The sequence below is a fragment of the Monodelphis domestica genome, chromosome X (assembly GCF_027887165.1).
Source record: "Monodelphis domestica isolate mMonDom1 chromosome X, mMonDom1.pri, whole genome shotgun sequence".
Lineage (NCBI taxonomy): Eukaryota > Metazoa > Chordata > Mammalia > Didelphimorphia > Didelphidae > Monodelphis > Monodelphis domestica.
In genome coordinates, this window is record NC_077235.1 from 396,655 (window position 1) to 414,577 (window position 17,923).

The window sequence follows — 17,923 nt, forward strand, 5'->3', positions numbered from 1 at the left end:
GGGCAATGGAGCTTCCCGAAGGATATGAACAGCAGTTTTCAGAAGAAACCAAAGCTATGGACAGTCACGTGAGGAAATGCCCTAAGTCACCCACCTGGCGTCGTGCCTATCAGTTTAGCTAACGTGACATGTTGGAGGGGGCTGATCCCAGCACCCTAGAAAGCCATTTGGGGCATTGGACCGTGCATGCACACAGATCCTTTGCCCCAGCAATACCACTCCTGGCTCAGTATCCCAAAGAGCAAAAGGCCTGTTGGTGCCAAAAGATTCCTAGCAGCCCTTCTGGTGGCACCAGGGAAGGGCTAGATAAGCTGTGACGTGTGCCTGGGCATAGTCTTGTGTTGTGAGAACAGAGTAGATCAGAGAAACCTGGGACGGCCTGCAGTGAGCAGAAGCCAGCGAACTTGGTACCAATGGCAGTGTGCTCCAATGATGGGCAGCAGACAGCTGCGGGCAGGCGGGTGGTGACCCGAGCCAGCTCCCAGGGAGAGAACGGAAGGGAAAATCCTCACTTCTTTTTGGACTTTCTTTTTCTTCGGGAAATGCGTTTTGCACGACTATGACTACCATTGAACCTCCATCAAATTGCTCACTTCTTGGGGTGGGGGAAGGGGAGAAGCCAAACTGAGACTTTGAAAAGACAAATGTTCAAGATTGGGTTTATGTGTAATTGGGGAATAAAAGACAATTTTCAGAAGTTCATGAGTAATGGGGAAATACCGAACCAGACATATTGTGGCACTCGGCCTGCTCTTCTGGAGCCCTTTGGCCTAGCTCCAGAGCAAAGAGCCTTGTTCCCCCCCACTGCAGACCCTGTCCTTTTCCTCTGCCCAGGGAGGCCTTTCCCATGCAGGTTTGCAAGCAAGATGTATCAATCCTGCCACCTTCTGGCATGCTGATCCTGGGCAAGTCCCTTAAATGATGATGCCCACAGACACCTCGGAAAGCCTCAGACGTTGTGCCACAAAGCAGAGGGAAGGGGGAAATCACTTAGCTTTGAGTTTCCCCCCAAAAGATGTCAGTGTTGGCATCAGGGCAGGGAGATGCTGTCCAGTTCCTTCAAATGCCATAGGGGGAAACTGAGGCCCAGAGGGAAAAAGCCCCCTTCTGCAAGCTACCTTGCAGAAGTAGCTTAGTTTCTCATTTTACTGGTGAGACCCCGAAGCCTCTGAGGCACAAGGCTTGTGTTTTAGATTTAGAGATGGAAGAGAGGCATCTGGTCCAAGCCCTGCGTGTTACAGATGCAGACAGTGAGACCAGGAGAGGGCAAGTGAATGCCAAACTTCCCACACTCTGAATTTGAACCCAGGTCCCTTGCTTCCCTGCCCCCTACATCGCACAGTATCGTATCCTGTCATGCGGGAAGGGAAATGGAGGCCCAAAGATGGAAAGAGGGAGCCCCCGAGATCTGTTAGGGGCACTTTCTCCTTCCCGAGGCCTCCATTTCTGGCACTGAGTGCAGGGTGGAGGAGAATGAGCCAAGTGAGCAGGTGAGCTGCTGAAGGGGAGGCCGGAGAAGTTCTCGCTGAGGGCTGGACTGAGTGCTGGGAGGAGGTGACGCTAGCTGCCGGGGGTCAGGGGGCTGCCTGCCTGCGGTGGCGTCTCCTGTCTCCAGGTCATCCCCACTCAGGAGTGGAGATGGGGAGAGAGCTTGAGAGCCAGGTGGACAGGCAGAGATTGCCAGACAGCTGGCTGCTGGTTTCTCGGCCACCAAATGAGAATCGCCTGAACCGGGCCTGACACCGTCCCACTCTCCCTCTGCTTGGGCTCCTGCCACTTTCCATCCCATTTCTTACAAGCCTCACTCTCTGGCTCTGAATCAATACTAAGTACTCCATCCAAAGCAGGCAGTGGGGGTGAAGTGACTTGCCCAGGGTCCCACAGCTGGCAAGCACCTGAGTCCTCCTGTCTCTGGGTCTGGCTCTCTCTCCACGGAGCCCCCCAAGCGTCCACTTTATAAAGGCCCTCCCTGCAGTTGTGAGGCACCTGGGCCCCATCTATGCCCTGCCCACTTTTCCCAACCCTCCTTCCTAAGCCGGCTGCAGGCCAGGCCTAGAGCTCCAGGAAAGATCTGCCCGTTGGGCGCCCCTGTATGAACCCTCCCAAGTCCAGGTAGCAGTGACTTGGGTCACTCCCTGCCTCCCTGGCCACTTCTGGCTTGCATTAGCTCCCTCTTGCCCTGCCTGGCCTTGGTGACCCAGTTCCCAGTTTAGGCAGCATCTGACAGAGGAGTGCCCACATGCGTGCGGCTTGGGTTTGGGCCATTGGAGGGTTAGGTTTTCTCCCAAAGGGGAAGAAAAGGGACATGCTGCTGCCAGGGACCAGTGGGGGTCCTAAGCTGGTCGAGGCCTGGCAGATGGCCAGGGGGCAGAAGGGCGACTGGCTAGAAATTCTGCATGAAGGGTGGGCTCAGGCTTGGCGAACTGTTCCCCTTGGTGCCAAGGGACAGCTCAAGCGCTGGGCCTGGGGCTGGCTGGCTCCCCTACTCCCTTTGGCCCAGAAGGGCACATTAACTGAGAGTGCTACAAGGGGTCACAGGACTTTGGAACTGCGCAAAATCCCTGGATGTCGAGGCCCCTGCAGGGGGGCTCCAGAGAAAGGCTGGGCTGGGGCAGGTTCTCTCTGGATCCCTGACCCCTGGGGTGTCTGGTACGGCTTGGAAACCCCTCCCATCCCTCCTGGTGTCGAGCCACCAGCAACAGGTGCCAGAATGTAGCGAAGTCCCTGAAATCCCCGGCCCATCTGCTCCAACGAATGAGTGTGGCTGGCTTCCCCAGCTTGGGGCCTCAGCCCTCTGTGTATCTGCGTCCCCTCCTCTCCTTCCCTCAAGGAGCTGCTCCCAGCTGCCCCCACCCCCAGAGGCCAAGAACCCGACCCAGGCCCACTGGGCCTGGGAAGGGCTCCACCCTCTTCAGACTCAAAATCCTGCCTTGCTTCTCCGAGAGCAACACGGAGGGGAAGTGAGCCTGCAGACCTCCAAAGGAGGCTCTGGGCCAAGGCCACTGCAGCACTCTTAGCCCAGCCCCCCCCCCCAGCTGCACCCACTGAGAGGAAGTGCAGAGAGTCCCTCTTCTCTCTCGTTCTTCTGCCCCTGCCAGTTGGAGCTCTTGAGGAGCACAGAGGAAGGTGGGGAAGGAGCTGGGGCCCTCTTCCCAGCATGCCAGCACGCTTGGATCGGAACTCCAAGCCCAAGGCTTGTTCTCTCATTCTCCTCAAGCCTGAGTCCTCAAAAGGGCAGCTTGGCCTTGGGCCTCCTCTTCCTTCCTGGGAATTCTCGATTGCTCCTCCCATGGCCCATGTGGTCAGTCTGAATGCCTGCTGCTGAGGTCTGGGCAGCCTTCTGTGAGCCCTGACCAGGGCCCAACATAGGACAGGCCATGGAGCTGGCCCAGAGGCTCCGGGGCCCCTAAGGTGCCCCTGATCCGGTGGGACCTGGGACAGGCCCACGCCTAGGGCACATCTCTCTCTTTCTCTCTCCACTCCCACATCCAGCCTCCTTCAACCTCAGGCTGGTGGGCTCCAGCTCCTAATGAGGACTGATGGCAGCCCACACATGCACCCCCATACACATGCCACATTTCACCCACCCCATGCCACCCAGGGCTCTCAAGGGCCTTTTGGAGCTTTGGCTCACCCACTGATGCTGCAAGGCTGGCCATTTGGTGGCCCTAAGCCAGCCAGTCCATGTCTGTGCCTCAGTCTCCCACTCAGTCCTGTCTAGATCCCAGCCCCACCCCTCCCCAGGGGCAGGGTAGGGCAAGGTGGTACAGCCTCCCCTTCCAGGCCACCCTCAGGGATTGCTGAACCATCCCAGATAGGGTTCAATCTGGGCCCTATTGGGCCTGCTGGTGGGGAGAAACAGGAACCTGTTCCCTCAGAGGCCTGGTGGCACCCTTTCCAGCCCTGCCCCCAGGCAGCTGACAGCTAATCAACAGCTTCTCCTCCTCCATGTGCCCCCACCCCCACAGCATGGCTCTAGGGGGTGGGGGGCCCTCTGGACCACAGGCTCCCCCTGGGGAGCCAAAGTGAAGACTCTTGGAGGCAGTTCCCATGCTCACCCACCAAGCAGACAGACAAGCAAGGCTGAGAGATTTTATTGACTTCAGGATATTGATTTACAAAAAAACCCTGGCAGGAACAACCAGGCCCCATGAGAGGAAGGCAGCCTGCCTGCCGTGTGGGCCCACCTGCCCTTGGGCCTTATAGGTCCCTCCCAGACTGGGAGGTGAGGGTTCCTGGGGCCTCCTCCCATGGGAGGGAGCCCAGGCTGCCTCCCTGAGGAAGCTGCCTCTGCCAACCCCGGCCTGAGACTTCTTTAAAATCCCCGGCCTGGGATGGGGCCAAGCCTGGCCTGGCCCAAATCCGAAGAAGGCTCCCTTATTTGGCCTCCCTCTGGGCCCCACCTGCCTTCCTGCTCCCCATTTCCCTCTACTTCCTGTTCCTGCTCGTGCCCCCAAAGCACCTGCACAATGAGCAGAACTGGAGGGAGTGGTTGGCCAACCAACCAGTAAGTAGGTAGGCAGGCAGGCAGGTGGGTGGGTAAGCGGGCGAGGGCTCAGGAGCAAGCAGCTCTCTGTGAGGCCTTGCCTAGGGAGGTCCCGACCCAGCTCAGCTGGTAGACAGGACTGGGCAGGGCCGATACAGGGCACACGCACCAAATGCATTCCCCATCTCTAAGGGGGAGATGAAGGGGCACGTCCCCTCCATGAGGACTTGGGGACAGCTCAGAGCCCAGCTTGCCCAGGTTTCTCACCCAGGGCTGCTCTCCAGGCTTCTTGGGCATCCCTCCTCTGCCCTGGGCCCTAAAGGGCTTCCCAGGGGTCACAGGATCAAATGATGACCCTGATTTAGTCTTGGCATTAAAGTCCCTCCCCCCTAATTCCTCTCCGGGGCCCTAAAACATACCCCCAGCTCTAGAGGCCTTCCTAGACTCCTATCCCAGGAACACCTCCTCCAGGAGAGCTTCCCTAGCCCTAGCTAGCTCACCTCTCTGCTGGCTGCCTTGGAGCCCACCCCTTACTGTACACCTGCCTTTGGGTGGTGGTTCCTCTAGGGCCACCCGAGGTGAAGGCCAGATAGTCTGGAGTCAACTCTCTGATGCAGGGGGAATCAGTCCCTGGTGGCCACTGACCCCAACTCGAGCCTTTGGTGCCTTCCAGGGATTATGGGGGGTGGGGTGGGGGAGAGACAGAGACAGAGACAAACAGACACAGAGACAGACAGCAAGAGAGGGAGAGAGGAGGCCCACAGTGGGGCACCTCCAGAGAGGTATGTTCTTAGGGAAGGAAGGAGGGTCCCTGAGACACACTGAGCCAGGTCAGTGAAGTAGGAGACTTGGGATTAAGAAAGAGGGAGGCCAAGAAGAATGGAAGGAGGGAGGCCCCAAGAAGGGGAGAAGGGGAAGTAGCCATCCCTAGAGGTTCTGGGACTACTGACACCCATGTAACTCCCCAGCTATGATTAGCTTGGAAGTTCTCTTGGGGCTGGGCAGCTTCCAAAAAAGAAGGCTGAGGATGAAAAACAGACCTCAATGGGGAAGAGGTGGGGTCTAAGGACCATTGGGACTCCCGAAAAGCCCCTGGAGAACCAGGGACGTAAGACTCCTACCATGACAGGAGGAGGAAATGGCCTAGCCTGTCCCCAAGGAGGCATTCTTGGGGGGCTGGCAGTGGGGGGATGTTGGTCCTGGGCCACCCCCATGCCCCAACAGGGGGGCAAAAATTGGAATTCCCAGTGGGAACAGAACGTGGGAAGAGGTGTGACCGAGCCTAAAAGCCATCCTTTGTGGCATCTCCGAGAGGTTTTCCTGTTCCCCCTCTGCCTCTTGGGCCCGATCTGTGATCTGTGGCCTGAGGCCTGGGGCTAGGCCTTGGATGGGGCTCTAGCATTGGTGGCTGCGTGTCACCCTCCCTTTGCCCACTTGGGTGGGGGGAGACATTCACTACTAAAGTCTTAGTGGTTATTGGGTTTGGGCCAGAGGGAGTATGTGGTACCTAACAATTTCCCTCTGGAGATAGTGAAGCCTACAGAGATGAATGAAAGGAAAGGCAAACCCAGCACATTCACAGGTAAAGACAGAAAAGCCAGTTGGGCCTTTGTTTCTGCTTTCTTTTGTTTCCAGTTGTTCTTGGTTTGTTTTTGTTTCTTCTCCTTTGTTTTTGGTGGATTTTTTTTTGTTTTTGTTTGTCTTTTAAAAAAGGAAAAACCAGTCTGGGGTGTGCATGTGTGCGTGTGCGTGTGCGTGTGCGTGTGTGTGTGTGTGTGTGTGTGTGTGTGTGTGTGTGTGTGTGTGTGTAGGTCCCTAGAATCAGAAACACCTTCTCCCTACTCCCCTGGGAGCTTCTGGGGACAGAGACAGGCCAGAGAGGCCCGGGAGTGGATCAGTGCCATTGGATGGAGCACAGAGAATCAGGTAAGTTTAGGGAGCCACTCCTGGATTTCCACCCTCCATACTCCCAATCATAATTTGCACTCATTCTTTTTGGCTCCCTTCTCCTCATTCATCTGCCTTCTTGTTCCCTTTCTGTCTTCCTCCCGCCCCTTCTCCCTACATCTGTGGGTCTGCTTTTACATGATGCAGTAAGGCTCCGGGGGGGCCGGGGGGCCTCCGGCCCCCCAGCAAGGGGCATGAGTCCTCAGGCACTTCTTGAGGTCCTTGTTGAGGAGGAAGCAGACAATGGGGTTGACTCCAGCCTGCGTAAAGCTCATCCAGACAGCGGTGGCTAAGTAGCGGTGAGGCACAGCGCAAGCCTTCACAAAAACTCGCCAGTAGCAGGCCACAATATAGGGAGACCAAAGCAGCAGGAACAGCAGAGTGATGGCATAGAACATACGGCCCAGCTCCTTCTCCCCACGGAACTCCTCCATGCCTAGGAGGCGCCGGCTGGCTGCGTGGCCTCCTCCTCCTCCAGTGGCCTGCCGGATGCCCAGCAGGGTGGGAGGCAGGGGGCCTCGACCAAAGCCAGCTATCCAGTTTGCCGCAGCCTGGCCTGTGGCACCAGGCCCGTGAAACGTCCAGTTCTGACTCACCGCGGGGACAGTCTGAACGGGGCGCATCTTGCGGTGGCGGTACTCAAAGAGGAGCAGCTTCCCGTATACAGCGTGGGTGGCAGCCATGAGCGCAGCCAGCATGAGCATGAAACCCAGGGTATCGTTGGCCTTGAAGTAGCGGTGCTCGAAGATGCACTGGTCCTCTTCCCGGATGAACTTGTAGGTGCCCACATCAAAGACTGGCGGGAAGGCCATGGCCACCGAGAGGGTCCACGCCATGCAGATGACCGCTGCACTGGTCCACAGGGTCATGCGTTTGGCATAGAAGCGGTGGTGGGCCACAGCCATATAGCGGGTGACACTGATGCAGAACAGCATAAAGGCCGCATGGAAGCAGAAGAGGACCGCCATGAAGGCCACCACCTTGCAGCTGAGCGCACTGTAGGTCCAGGCCGAGCCGTGGCGGATGGAGGCCAGCACAAAGGGGAAGCACACGGCTGCCCTCACACCATCAGCCAGACAGAGGTCCAACAGGAAGTAGTAGGGAGCCTTGTGCAAGGCCCGCTCCCTGAGGACCAGCAGGGAGAGAAGCGCATTGCCCACCAGGCTGATGCAGATAATGGCCCCCAAGAGAACCAACTTGATGGAGGTGGAGGCGGCTGCGGGAGGCAGAGTGGCCCCACTGCCGCTCAGGTCGTCTGGCCCAGTGGCGTTAGGCATCGTGCCGCTGGGAGGGCTGGGCAGGGAGAGTTGGGGCTGGGGATCAGAAGCTCCTGGGGGCCACCATGGCTCTTCCTGTAGGGAGGGGGAGAAGGAGGGGCACCGTGAGAGGGGCACGGATGCCGGGATGGGGGGCAGAGGGAGATGGCAGGTGACGGGGGACTCACAGGCACTGGGATACCTAAGGGACTGGGGGAGGAAGAGAGATTGCCCATCCTTCGTGCCGCCCCACAATTCCTGGCTGCTGCCTCTGCCCAGACCACCTCAGCCCCACCCAAACTCCTCCTCCTCCATCTTAAGAGTGAGCTAGCCAGCTTGGGGCGGGGGTGCGGGCGCGCGCACGCGTCTGGACCTTTCTAGACAGCCGGGGCTGTTGTGGCTATGTGGCTTTCCATGTGTCTCTGCAGTGGGGCTCGTGCCCTCCCGCCCTCCCATTCAACAATTGGAAACAGCCCAAGGCCGGAGCCCAAGAATTCCCACCCCCCACCCCTCCAGTCCCCTTCCACAAAAGACAACGGCCTGGCGCCCGTCTGAACACCCACTGCCCTAGGGCGGGGGCGCGCGCGCGCACACACAGGGCACATGCAAACGATCTCACAAAGCACACGGGGAGAGCTTCTCCGGCTGCGGCTCCGGGTCCGCACCCGTCACGGCTCCATCCCTAGTCACCTACCGACGCTCCGAGCCGCCAAGCTAAGTGCGTGTGCAGCACACAGGCAGCCACCGGCTGGGAGACTCCAAAAGAGGGAGGAGCCGGTCTCCCCCGCCCCCCCGCCCCCCCCCCCCCGGTCTGGCTCTTCCTCAGCGGCGGGCACTGGCTGCCCCCTCCCCCACTCAGTAGAGCCAGAAAGAGTGAGCTGCCGGGACTGCTGGGGGTGGGGATTGCTCTGCCCCGAGACCGGCCTTGCCTCGTTCACAGCCCCGTTACGGCGCCCCGCCCCCCCCCCCCGCCCCCGGCCTCCCAGCAGCTTCTCCCTCTGGGCTCGGCACCTCGGCGGGCCTGCCGCCCTCCTCCAGCATCCACGGAGCACAGACCTGCCTGAGCACATGCGCCCCTCCTCAGACCCGAGGTCAGCCGGGCGGCCGGCGGCGGCGGCGGCGGCGAAGAAAACAGCTGCCCTCCGGCCCCGCGCCACCGCCTGCGCATCCCCAGTCCCTGAGAACCGCCGGGGAGGACGGGCGGGCGGGCGAGCGAGCAAGCGAGCAAGCAGGAGCCACGGAATAGCACGGGGGCGGGGGCAGGGAGGGGGGAGGCGCCAATGACCAACACTTTCTTTCGGCACGACTCCATTTTGGGGGGCGGAGGAGGCGGGGAGCACGTTCGGGGCCACGCTGGGGAAGCCGAGGAACAGGTGGGCGCAGGCAGGGAGCGGAGACGAAGGGCATTTGGGGAGGGGAGAGTGCCCCGAGGGAGCCCCGGGCACCCACAGGCGGCCAGGATGAGGCCATAAAGATGAGGACAGGGGCAGAGACAACCAAAGGAGGGAAGGGGGTGGGGGCCCCCGCCCCCACCGGGACAAAGGAAGGCAGCCTACCGAACCTGAGGCCCGAGGAACCAGACGCGAGGGGGGAGGGGACAGGGTGGGGAAGCCTAGAGGGCTGCGGCGCTGCCCGCTCCATCCAAGGAGAAAGAGGCAGGACGTACTGAAGGGGAGACCCAGACAAAGGCGGGACATGGAGACCAGACAAAGGAGGGAAGAGGAGACTCGAATAGAAGGAGATGGGGCGGGGGGGGGGGGGGGGGGGGAGAGACTGACTGAACAGCGATCGGAGGGGTCACAGACCCGGGGTTGGATGAAGCAGGACCGCCGGATGGCTGGAGAGACGTAGAGCGTGGGAAACAAACGGCCGGGCAGAAGGGAGCCGAGGGGTAGCTCGGCCTGGGGCCACTCTGCCTCCGCAGCCCAAGAAATAGGGGTGGGGTCAGCCAGGAGCAGATGGGGCTGCTCCGTGGGATTCTCCTCACCTGGCAGCTCGAGACTCCGCTGGCTGGGCTACGTGTGCCAGCGATGGCGGCGGCGGCGGCGGCGGCGGCGGCGGCAGTAGTGCTGGAGGTGGAGGTGGTGGCAGCAGTGGCAGCGGCAGCAGCCGCGGTGGCTGTGGCTGAATCTCCTGCCTCCTTGTTGTGGTCCCAAGGGGGAAGGGCTCTCAAAGGCCACCAGCCTCTCCTCCACCTCCTCCCTCGGCCCCCCCCTCCCCCGTTGTCCTGGAGACCAGGGGTCTGCTCTCCTCCTGAGGGGATGGGGAGGGGTGCACAGATATATTGCAGTATTACATGGGCATGACACATACATCACATATGTGCCCTGTGAGCCTTAGATCCCACAATAGGCTGTGGCTCTGCCCAGGTCTATAGGGACTCCCCCGAGGCCCCATCACCTCTTGGGAGCCAGCTCCTACCTCCCTTTTGTTCTAGATCACCAGGAAGCACCCCAGGCCTTGCGGACATAGAGACCTCCTACCAGGAGACGGGGAGATGCCAGTTACACAGGCAAAGAGTTACACTGGCAACCAGGAGAGCCAGAGAGAGAGCAAAACCCTGAGGGAGACCAAGGAAACTTAGCCAGCCCATGCCCTGGGCACTGGGCAGCCAGCTGGAGGCCCAGGGTTCCAATCCAGGGGATGCCACCTTCGCTGCAGGTTCCTGGCACAGAGAATGCCATGGAAGGCCTTGAGCCTCTGAGCCACACACACACCCCCTGTTGGCCCTGAGGCCAAACTAAGGGGCCACGGAAACACACTCCCAGCCTGGGCCCCCAGGGAGAGTGGGCAGCAATCTAGGCAGAGTCCAAGGCCACTGGCTAGAGGAGAAGCAAAGGTGCCACCTTAGGGAGCCCCATCCGAGCTGCAGGGCCATTGCTGTTTCCATCTGGGGGTGGGGTGGGGTGTTAGAGAGCTATCTTTGGGGAAGGCAGACTAGGGAAACAATTAGGATAGAGGGGGAGGAAGAGCACCAGCTGCATTCTGATCTTGCCAGAGATGCCCCGATGAAGGGAGAGGGGAGGGTCACCCCGATGCAGCTGAGGATGGACTGGGCCGGACTTTGGGGAGGCAGGGTAGCAGATAACAGACCAGCAGAAGGGGAGAGTCTAGGAGACCATGGCAGCCCAGAGCTTTGCGCAGACCCACAGAAACATACAGAATTTATATAGGGCCAAGCACTGGGCCAAAAGAACTCTCCAAGAGGAAAGTCCTACCTACAGACCGATGGATGGATGGGGGGGGGGGGGGGCGGTGCAAAGAAAATCTCCTCTTGGTGACTGTTGGGTGACTGGAGAGCACCTCCTTTGGTCCCAAGCTAACCCGGCTTCTGACACCTAGCATGCTTCCCACTTCCCATCTGGCCTCCTTCAAGCCCGCCTTCTGCCTTCCTTTTGAAGGGAGCTGAAGGTCTCAACTAACCCAAATGTCTTCTTTAACCTCAACCAAGACACCTAATAGACTCCATGTCATTCAGCCCAGTGCCTACTGGGAACCTTCCCACTCTCCTGGAGCTTGCCACAGGTCCCAGCCCAGAACCACCCTCTCAGCCAAGGGCTTTGTTTCATTCCTCACTACGAAAAGGGGCAAACTCCCTCATTGCCCTCTCTGCTCTCTTGGCCTTTGCCCCAAATCTCTGGTATAGAAATGGTCCTTCTTGACTTCAGGTGGCAGCCCCTGTACGTGTACTCTGCTATGCCCTTCTGTCTCCTCTTGGATCCTTCTCTATTGCCTACAAACATACCCATCCTTAAGGGTTTGGAAAGCCTTTGCCCTTCCCTCCAGTGACCATCTTGTCCCTGGGAGAAGTTGGCACTGCTCACTTGCTCTCCCTTCATTCTTTTGAAATCCTCCTGAAGTCTAGCTTCCATCCTCCTTGTTCTGTCCACAGTGCTCTCTCCAAAGTGACCAGCAATCCCTTCCTTTGGCCCTCCCTGGCTTTCCTGGGTTCCCTTTGAGTCTAATGGATGTCTACACTGACTTCGGTGTGTCTGTCCAACCCTCCTTTGTCTGGTCCACGTGGGAGTGATGATGCCCACTCCCCCCAACCTTTTCCTTCAAGTTTAGATTCTCTTCTTACCCACTCCATTGGGGAGAAAGAGCAAGTTTCACCCCCACCGCCTTCTTAGTCCCTTCTCCATCAGTGTATTCCCATTGTCCCCTTCCTCTTCTCTTTTTCCTCTTAAAACCTTCCGAACAGAATGAATGCAATGTCAGGCCTTCAGTTCTGCTTATTGCACTCCCTTGGCTCCTTTCCTTTCATTGCAGCTCCATTTTTCCTTATAGTCTGGCATGCTGGGTAAGTAAGTTATTCTTGGTCCTAAGCCTGAACTTTATGCCTTTACGATATTGTCGTTCCTCCCTGGAGCATTTCTACTTTGCTCTCCAGTCTCCGAAGCTCTTGTTCCCCACATGGTTTCCTGTAGCCCTCTCATTTGATCCTGAAGAAGTCCCTCTTAGCTCTTAAGTGCTTTCGTTTGCTCTGGTTCTATCTCTTCCCAGAATTCCAGGTGAACCTGCAGCCAAGCTGTCTGTATTTCTTTCTTTCTTTCTTTTTCAGAGGCCTTTTCTTCTTGAGAATTTGCTGATAGAGATTATGGAGCGGGATCTCTTTAGGGTGAGATTTGGGGGGTCCGTCCAGTTGGTCTGCCCATTCTAGCCTCCTTTTCAACTTCAGACTCCATGGTAGGCTCAGTCCCAGTGAATTTCTGGAGAGAATGTCTGGACTGCATGCCCCAGCACGCCTGAGTTACCCATTTGCAAGCAATATGGTGTCTGTCACTCAGACATGTGAAGTCACACGAAACACTTTCCTAGTTTTCAAAATGGAAAAAAATGGGTGGAGTATTGGGACAAAAGCTTTTCCTGTGTCCATGAAGACAGAGTATCGTATGGTCTTTACCATTGCCAGAAGACAATCTATTCCGTCAGTAGTTTTGCTAATACTGAACCAAGCCGCCATTCCCAATAGGACTCGGATCTGGCCGGAGTGCTAGACCTTTCGAAAGACCATGTGGCCAGGGCCTTTCTGTGAATGCAGGCATCCCTTCCACCTCGTCCCTTTCTCCAGCATGCTTTCAACATTTTGAGGGACAGCCTAAGAACTTCACTGGGCATTTCGAGGAGAGTTTTGCAGAATCTGCAGATAATACGTCAAGGCCAACAGACAACACAGAAAAAGTTTAGAGGCACAGAAATGCAGAAAATATCTGCAGAGTACTATATAATAGCAACATATTTCATCCTTTAATACCAGAAATATACACAACTTTTAAAAAACCCTCACCATCCGTCTTAGAATCAGTACTGCTCATTGGTTCCAAGGTAGAAAAATGGTGAGGGCTGAGCAGTGGGGGTGAGTGACTTGCCCAGGGTCACCCATCTAGGAAGTGTCTGAGATCAGATTGGAACACAGGAGCTCCCATCTCTGGGCCTGACTCTCAATCCACTGAGCCACCCAGCTGTCCCACACAATTTCTTTTTTGAAGTTAAAATGAGTAAAGAGTTGGAGTTTGCCCCCCTCAATGTGGAAGGGATGCCTGTACTAACCCCAGATTTTACAGGAAGATACTGTAACCCTCCCATAAAAGAAAAAAACAAATTCTGAGCTTCTCTGGTACAGAGGTTCAAAAATATTTGACCTGGATTTTCTGGGATCGCCTGCAATGTGGAAGGGATGCCTGTATTTTAGTTCTAATTTTGGTGTCATTGTTCATTAGGGATAGTGATCTGTAATTTTCCTTCTCTGATTTCGATTATAAAAGGAATTGGGTAGGATTCCTTCTCCATCTAACACTGGGATTCATTTTTCTTTGAGTGTGAGATTTTGCTTATACGTCCATCTGTTCCCAAGGGTTTTTCCTTTGGGAATTCATTTTTGACCTACTCAGTTTCTTTTGCTCAGATTGAATTGTTCAAATTCTTTTGTCGTTATCATCCTGTTATCCTGAGTCATCATCGGTTTTTTTGTAAATATTCATGCATTTAAAATGTTGACTGTTTTATTGGCATCTTTGGGGAAAATAGTTTATAATGGTTTTCTTTGTCAGTCGTTGCAAATTGTTTTGTTTTTTTCCCATTTTTGATACTGGGAATTTGGCTTTCTGCTTTCTTTTTAACAATCAAATTAGCCAATGATTTACCTATTTGATTGTCCCTCCCCCCCCCAAAAAAAACTCACTCCTACTTTTATTTATTAATTAAATGGGGTTTTCAACTTTCAGTTTAATTCATTTCTCCCTTGATTTTCAGGATTTCTACTAAAGGTGTTGCTTTTTTTTTTTCTAGTTTCTTTTGGTTGCATGCCTGATCCTTGGTCTGTTTCTCTCTTTAGTTGATAAAAGTGCTGAGAGACATAACTTGTGCCCTAAGGACTGCTTTGGCTGCATGGGTATGTTGCCTCATTGTCATTACCTTCCCCCCACCTCCATCTTTTTATTAGGCAAAACCCACTTCCATCTGGGTCGTTGTTGGAAGAGCACTCTCACACATAGCCCAAACCCCCCAAATGAGACCAAAGAGACACTGATGCGAAGACGACGCCAACAGCTCTGTCTCTGCCGGTGGAGAGCCTTCCCCATCAGAGGCCCAGATCAGCGCATTGCTGAGAGGAGCCAAGTCTTCACAGATGATCATCGTCTGACATTGCTGTTACTGTGTGCAGTGTTCCCTGGTTCTGCTTGTTTTGCTCTGCATCAGTTCATGTAGATCTTTCCAGCTTTTTCTGAACTCCCCTTGCTTATTGGTTCTTATGGCACAATAGTATTCCATTACTGACATGTACATTTTGTTCAGCCGTTCCTCAATCGATTGACATCCCTTCAATTGCCAGTTTTTTGACACCACAAAAAGAGCAGCTAGAAATGTTTTTGTATAAGTGGGTCCTTTCCCCTTTTTTATGATCTCCTTGGTATACAGACTCAGTAGTAGTATAATCGGATCAAAGGGTCTGCACAGTTTTATAGTCCTTTGGACCTAGTTCCAAATCACCCTTCAGAATGGTTGGATCAGTTCACAACTCCACCAACAGTGTATTAGTGTCCTGATTTTGCCATGTCCCCTCCAGCATTCACCACTTTCCTTTACTGCCCTCTTGGCCAAACTGATAGGGGTGAGGTGATATGTCAGAATTGTTTTGATTTGCATTTTTCTAATCAAGAGAGGGATTTAGAACATTTCTTTATATGATTGTCGATGCCTTTCTTCAGCTGAAAACTGCTCGTTCATATCCCTTGACCATTTGTCAATTGGGGAATGATGTGGAGTCTTCTCAATTGGACTTAGTTCTCTATAAATTGGAGAAATTAGACCTTTGTCATAGTAATTTCATATAAATTTCCACAGCCCCCCCCCCAGTTTATTGCTTCCCTTTCTAATCTTTGTACAAACCCTTTTTAATTTAATATAATAAAAATTATTCATTTTATATCTTCTATTACTCTCTATATCTTGTTTGGTCATCAATTCTTCCCTTCTCCAAGGATCTGCCAGGTAAGCTATTGTGTGCTCCTGTCATTACCTTTAAAGAAATTGTCCATCATTTCTTCGACTTGCTCTTTGACCTGCCAATTCTTTAGGATTAAGTTCTTCAGTCTCCAGCTAATTTCTGGTCCTTTCTTCAAGGGCTCTTGATTGAATATCAAATTATTGCATTGTGGTCAGTGAAAGATGTGCTTAGTATTTCTCCTTTTCTGCATTTGTCCGTAGGGTCTTTAAGCTCTAAGAAAGAGATCCTTTTGATAAAGGTCCTGACCATATTTGAGAAATAAACCTGGCTGACCTTTTGTGCAGTTCTGGGGCAGAAAAAAGTCACTTACTGTGGCTTCTCTTTGGATTTCTTGATCACTTCAGAGTTTTGCTGGAGTAGGTATGTGGAAGCTGGGCAGCCTGTTGTCGTCATCTTCTTCTTCCCATTTAGGTTGGACTTCAATACAGCTGTTGCTGTTCAGTCATTTTTCAGGCCTGTCGACTCTTTGTGCTCCCATTTGGGATTTTCTTGGCAGAGATGCTGAAGTGGTTTGCCATTTCCTTCCCCAGCTCATTTGATAGATGAGGAAACTGAGGCAAACAGGATGAAATGACTTATCTAGAGTCACACAACTAGGAAGCACCTGAGTCCAGATCAGACCTCAGGTCTTCTTGCCTCAGGAAACCTAGCTGATGAAGTGGATGGAGTACTGGGCCATAGTCTGTCTGACTTTATCACACACACACACACACACACACACACACACACACACACACACCCCGCCCCGCTTCTGGAATCTTTAGTGATTCACTATTGCTTCCACCATCCTCTACAACCTGGCTCCTTCCTCCTTTTCCATCTTGCTCCTCCAGACCTTTGCAGAGAGGTTGGCCCCTCACGTCTAGAATTCATTTCTTCCATCCTCTTAAAAGTCCTGAACTTCTTTTCGGCTTGGTGCCCCCCTCCACCTGTGTAGTTCTTTTCTCTCTCCTTTGTATCTCCCTTAGTACAAGGTGTACCCAGGTGAGAGGGAGCAGCTCTTGGCTTTGGCCCTTGTGCCCCAGCCCCTGTTGATAAACCAGCCTCCACTCACTGATACTTGGGCAGTTTCCCAACAGATGGGGGAAGAAGGGGCTCGGAACAGACTCCTTGGCATTATAGCTTACTGAGGTTCAAAAGCGCCCCTTGCAAAGGCACCTCAAGCCAAGGCAGGGTGTACCACCCCCTCCAAAGGGGATAGGGGCCAGGCTTCTCACTCCTCATTAGTGTCCACTCTTGACTGAAGAGACCCACGTACTGGGGATGGGGAGGGGACCACAGCTGGTTCCACCTCGTACCAGTCTTGGTTCACTTTGCCCTGATCTGAGCTGGTATTTAGCAGACAGGAGATTGCTACGTGGCCAGCCACGTCCAGGATTTCATATGTGAGTGCAGGCGGTGAGGGGGCTTTCCATGATCTCGGCCTGCTGCCACACTGCCTCTGGCTGGCCGATGCAGACGTTCTGGGGTCTTGCCCAGAATCACTCTTCTTTCTCTGCTTCCAGTGAGGGTCCAGCCCCTCCCTCACTTTTGCTGAGACACTTAGGCCTGACTACAGCTGGAAACTTCTGGCGCTGCTCCCTTCGACCTGGGGCTGGCAGATTCCTGCACACTGAGCTCACTGGAAGTGCAGTACGCCTTCCCTGACTGAATTAACACCTGGCTCCCTCCTCCTGCTGACCGCCTAGGCCCTTTTCTACCAGAGTTCAGCTCTACTCAGTGTGTGACCCTGGGCAAGTCCTCTCCACTTGGGGTTATGTGACTCACCTAAGGTGAAAGGGCTGGCCTTAGTCATCTCTCCCCAAAGAAGCCAATGGTTCTGGTGAGGGGGAGTAAATAGGGATTTCCTTGGGACCCCCACACAGGAGGGGGCCCAGTGGATTCGGGAACATCAAAAGGCCTGACCTGAAAATGCCACCATCGACTGTACTCCAAAGCTGAGGAGGGAGGATGAGGGAGAATTCTCAATGGACCACAACAAAGATTCAGAGGAATTTGAGACATTCGAGATGGAGGTTGTCAGCAGGATCCAGGCCAAACTGTTGCCTAGAATCACTTGAAAGGTGTGCTTTGGGGTCAAGAGTTTACAGACTCTCAAGAGGTCTCTGCCGTCTCTTCCATTCTGTGATTCTAGGTCTGGCGTTCTCTGCTCTGAACTGTGCCACAGTGAATTTGAAGGCAGAGGTTTGGGTCTCAAATCCTGCATCCATTTGACATGGAACTTTGGCCCAAGCTCTCTCCTTCCCCCAGGACGAATGGGCGCCATCAAGAAGCAGAGAGGTCAAGTGACCCAAGATCGTGCATCCCCTGCCACCCTGGGTGAGCCCTCGTTCTCCTTCCCCCCCACCACGTGCCTTTACTTCTGTTTCATATTTCCCGATTTCATGTAAAACTTCTTGACAATAATTTTTTACTATTTGGAGTTCCTTCCTTGAGAAGACAATTTGGTATCGTTTATACATGGCACTGTGGTGGATCCTGGCTGGGTGACCCTGAGCAAGTCACTTTTTACTGTTTGCCTCACTTTCCTCATCTGTCAAATGAACTGGAGAAGGAAAGGGCAACCCCCTCCAGTACCTTTGCCAAGAAAGCTTTGAAAGGGATCACGGAGGAAAAAAAAAAGAAAGAAAGGGATCACGGAGGGAAGAGTCAAATGTGACTGACAACGTGTAAACTGGTGCAAAAAGCACAATAACATGACATAATTCTCCAAGGCTGCCCATTCTC

At 54.5% G+C, this 17,923-nt stretch overlaps 1 protein-coding gene across 3 annotated transcripts; it reads right to left on the bottom strand.

Annotated features, from left to right (window-relative positions):
* Positions 1 to 4,078: 4,078 nt before the first annotated feature.
* Positions 4,079 to 9,800, bottom strand: GPR173 (G protein-coupled receptor 173). Of its 3 annotated transcripts, none has more exons than XM_007507713.3 (2): positions 9,677 to 9,800; positions 4,079 to 7,785 (listed from the first exon to the last, which is right to left on the bottom strand). In XM_007507713.3, exon 2 carries the CDS (start codon positions 7,708 to 7,710, stop codon positions 6,568 to 6,570), a length of 1,143 nt encoding a protein of 380 aa, XP_007507775.1. In that variant the 5' UTR covers positions 7,711 to 7,785; positions 9,677 to 9,800; the 3' UTR covers positions 4,079 to 6,567. The 3 variants fall into 3 exon arrangements, with proteins under 3 accessions (XP_007507775.1, XP_056665048.1, XP_001372485.1); XM_056809070.1 differs by lacking the exon at positions 9,677 to 9,800 and adding an exon at positions 8,746 to 9,287; XM_001372448.4 differs by lacking the exon at positions 9,677 to 9,800 and adding an exon at positions 8,384 to 8,461.
* Between the last annotated feature and the right edge of the window lie 8,123 nt (positions 9,801 to 17,923).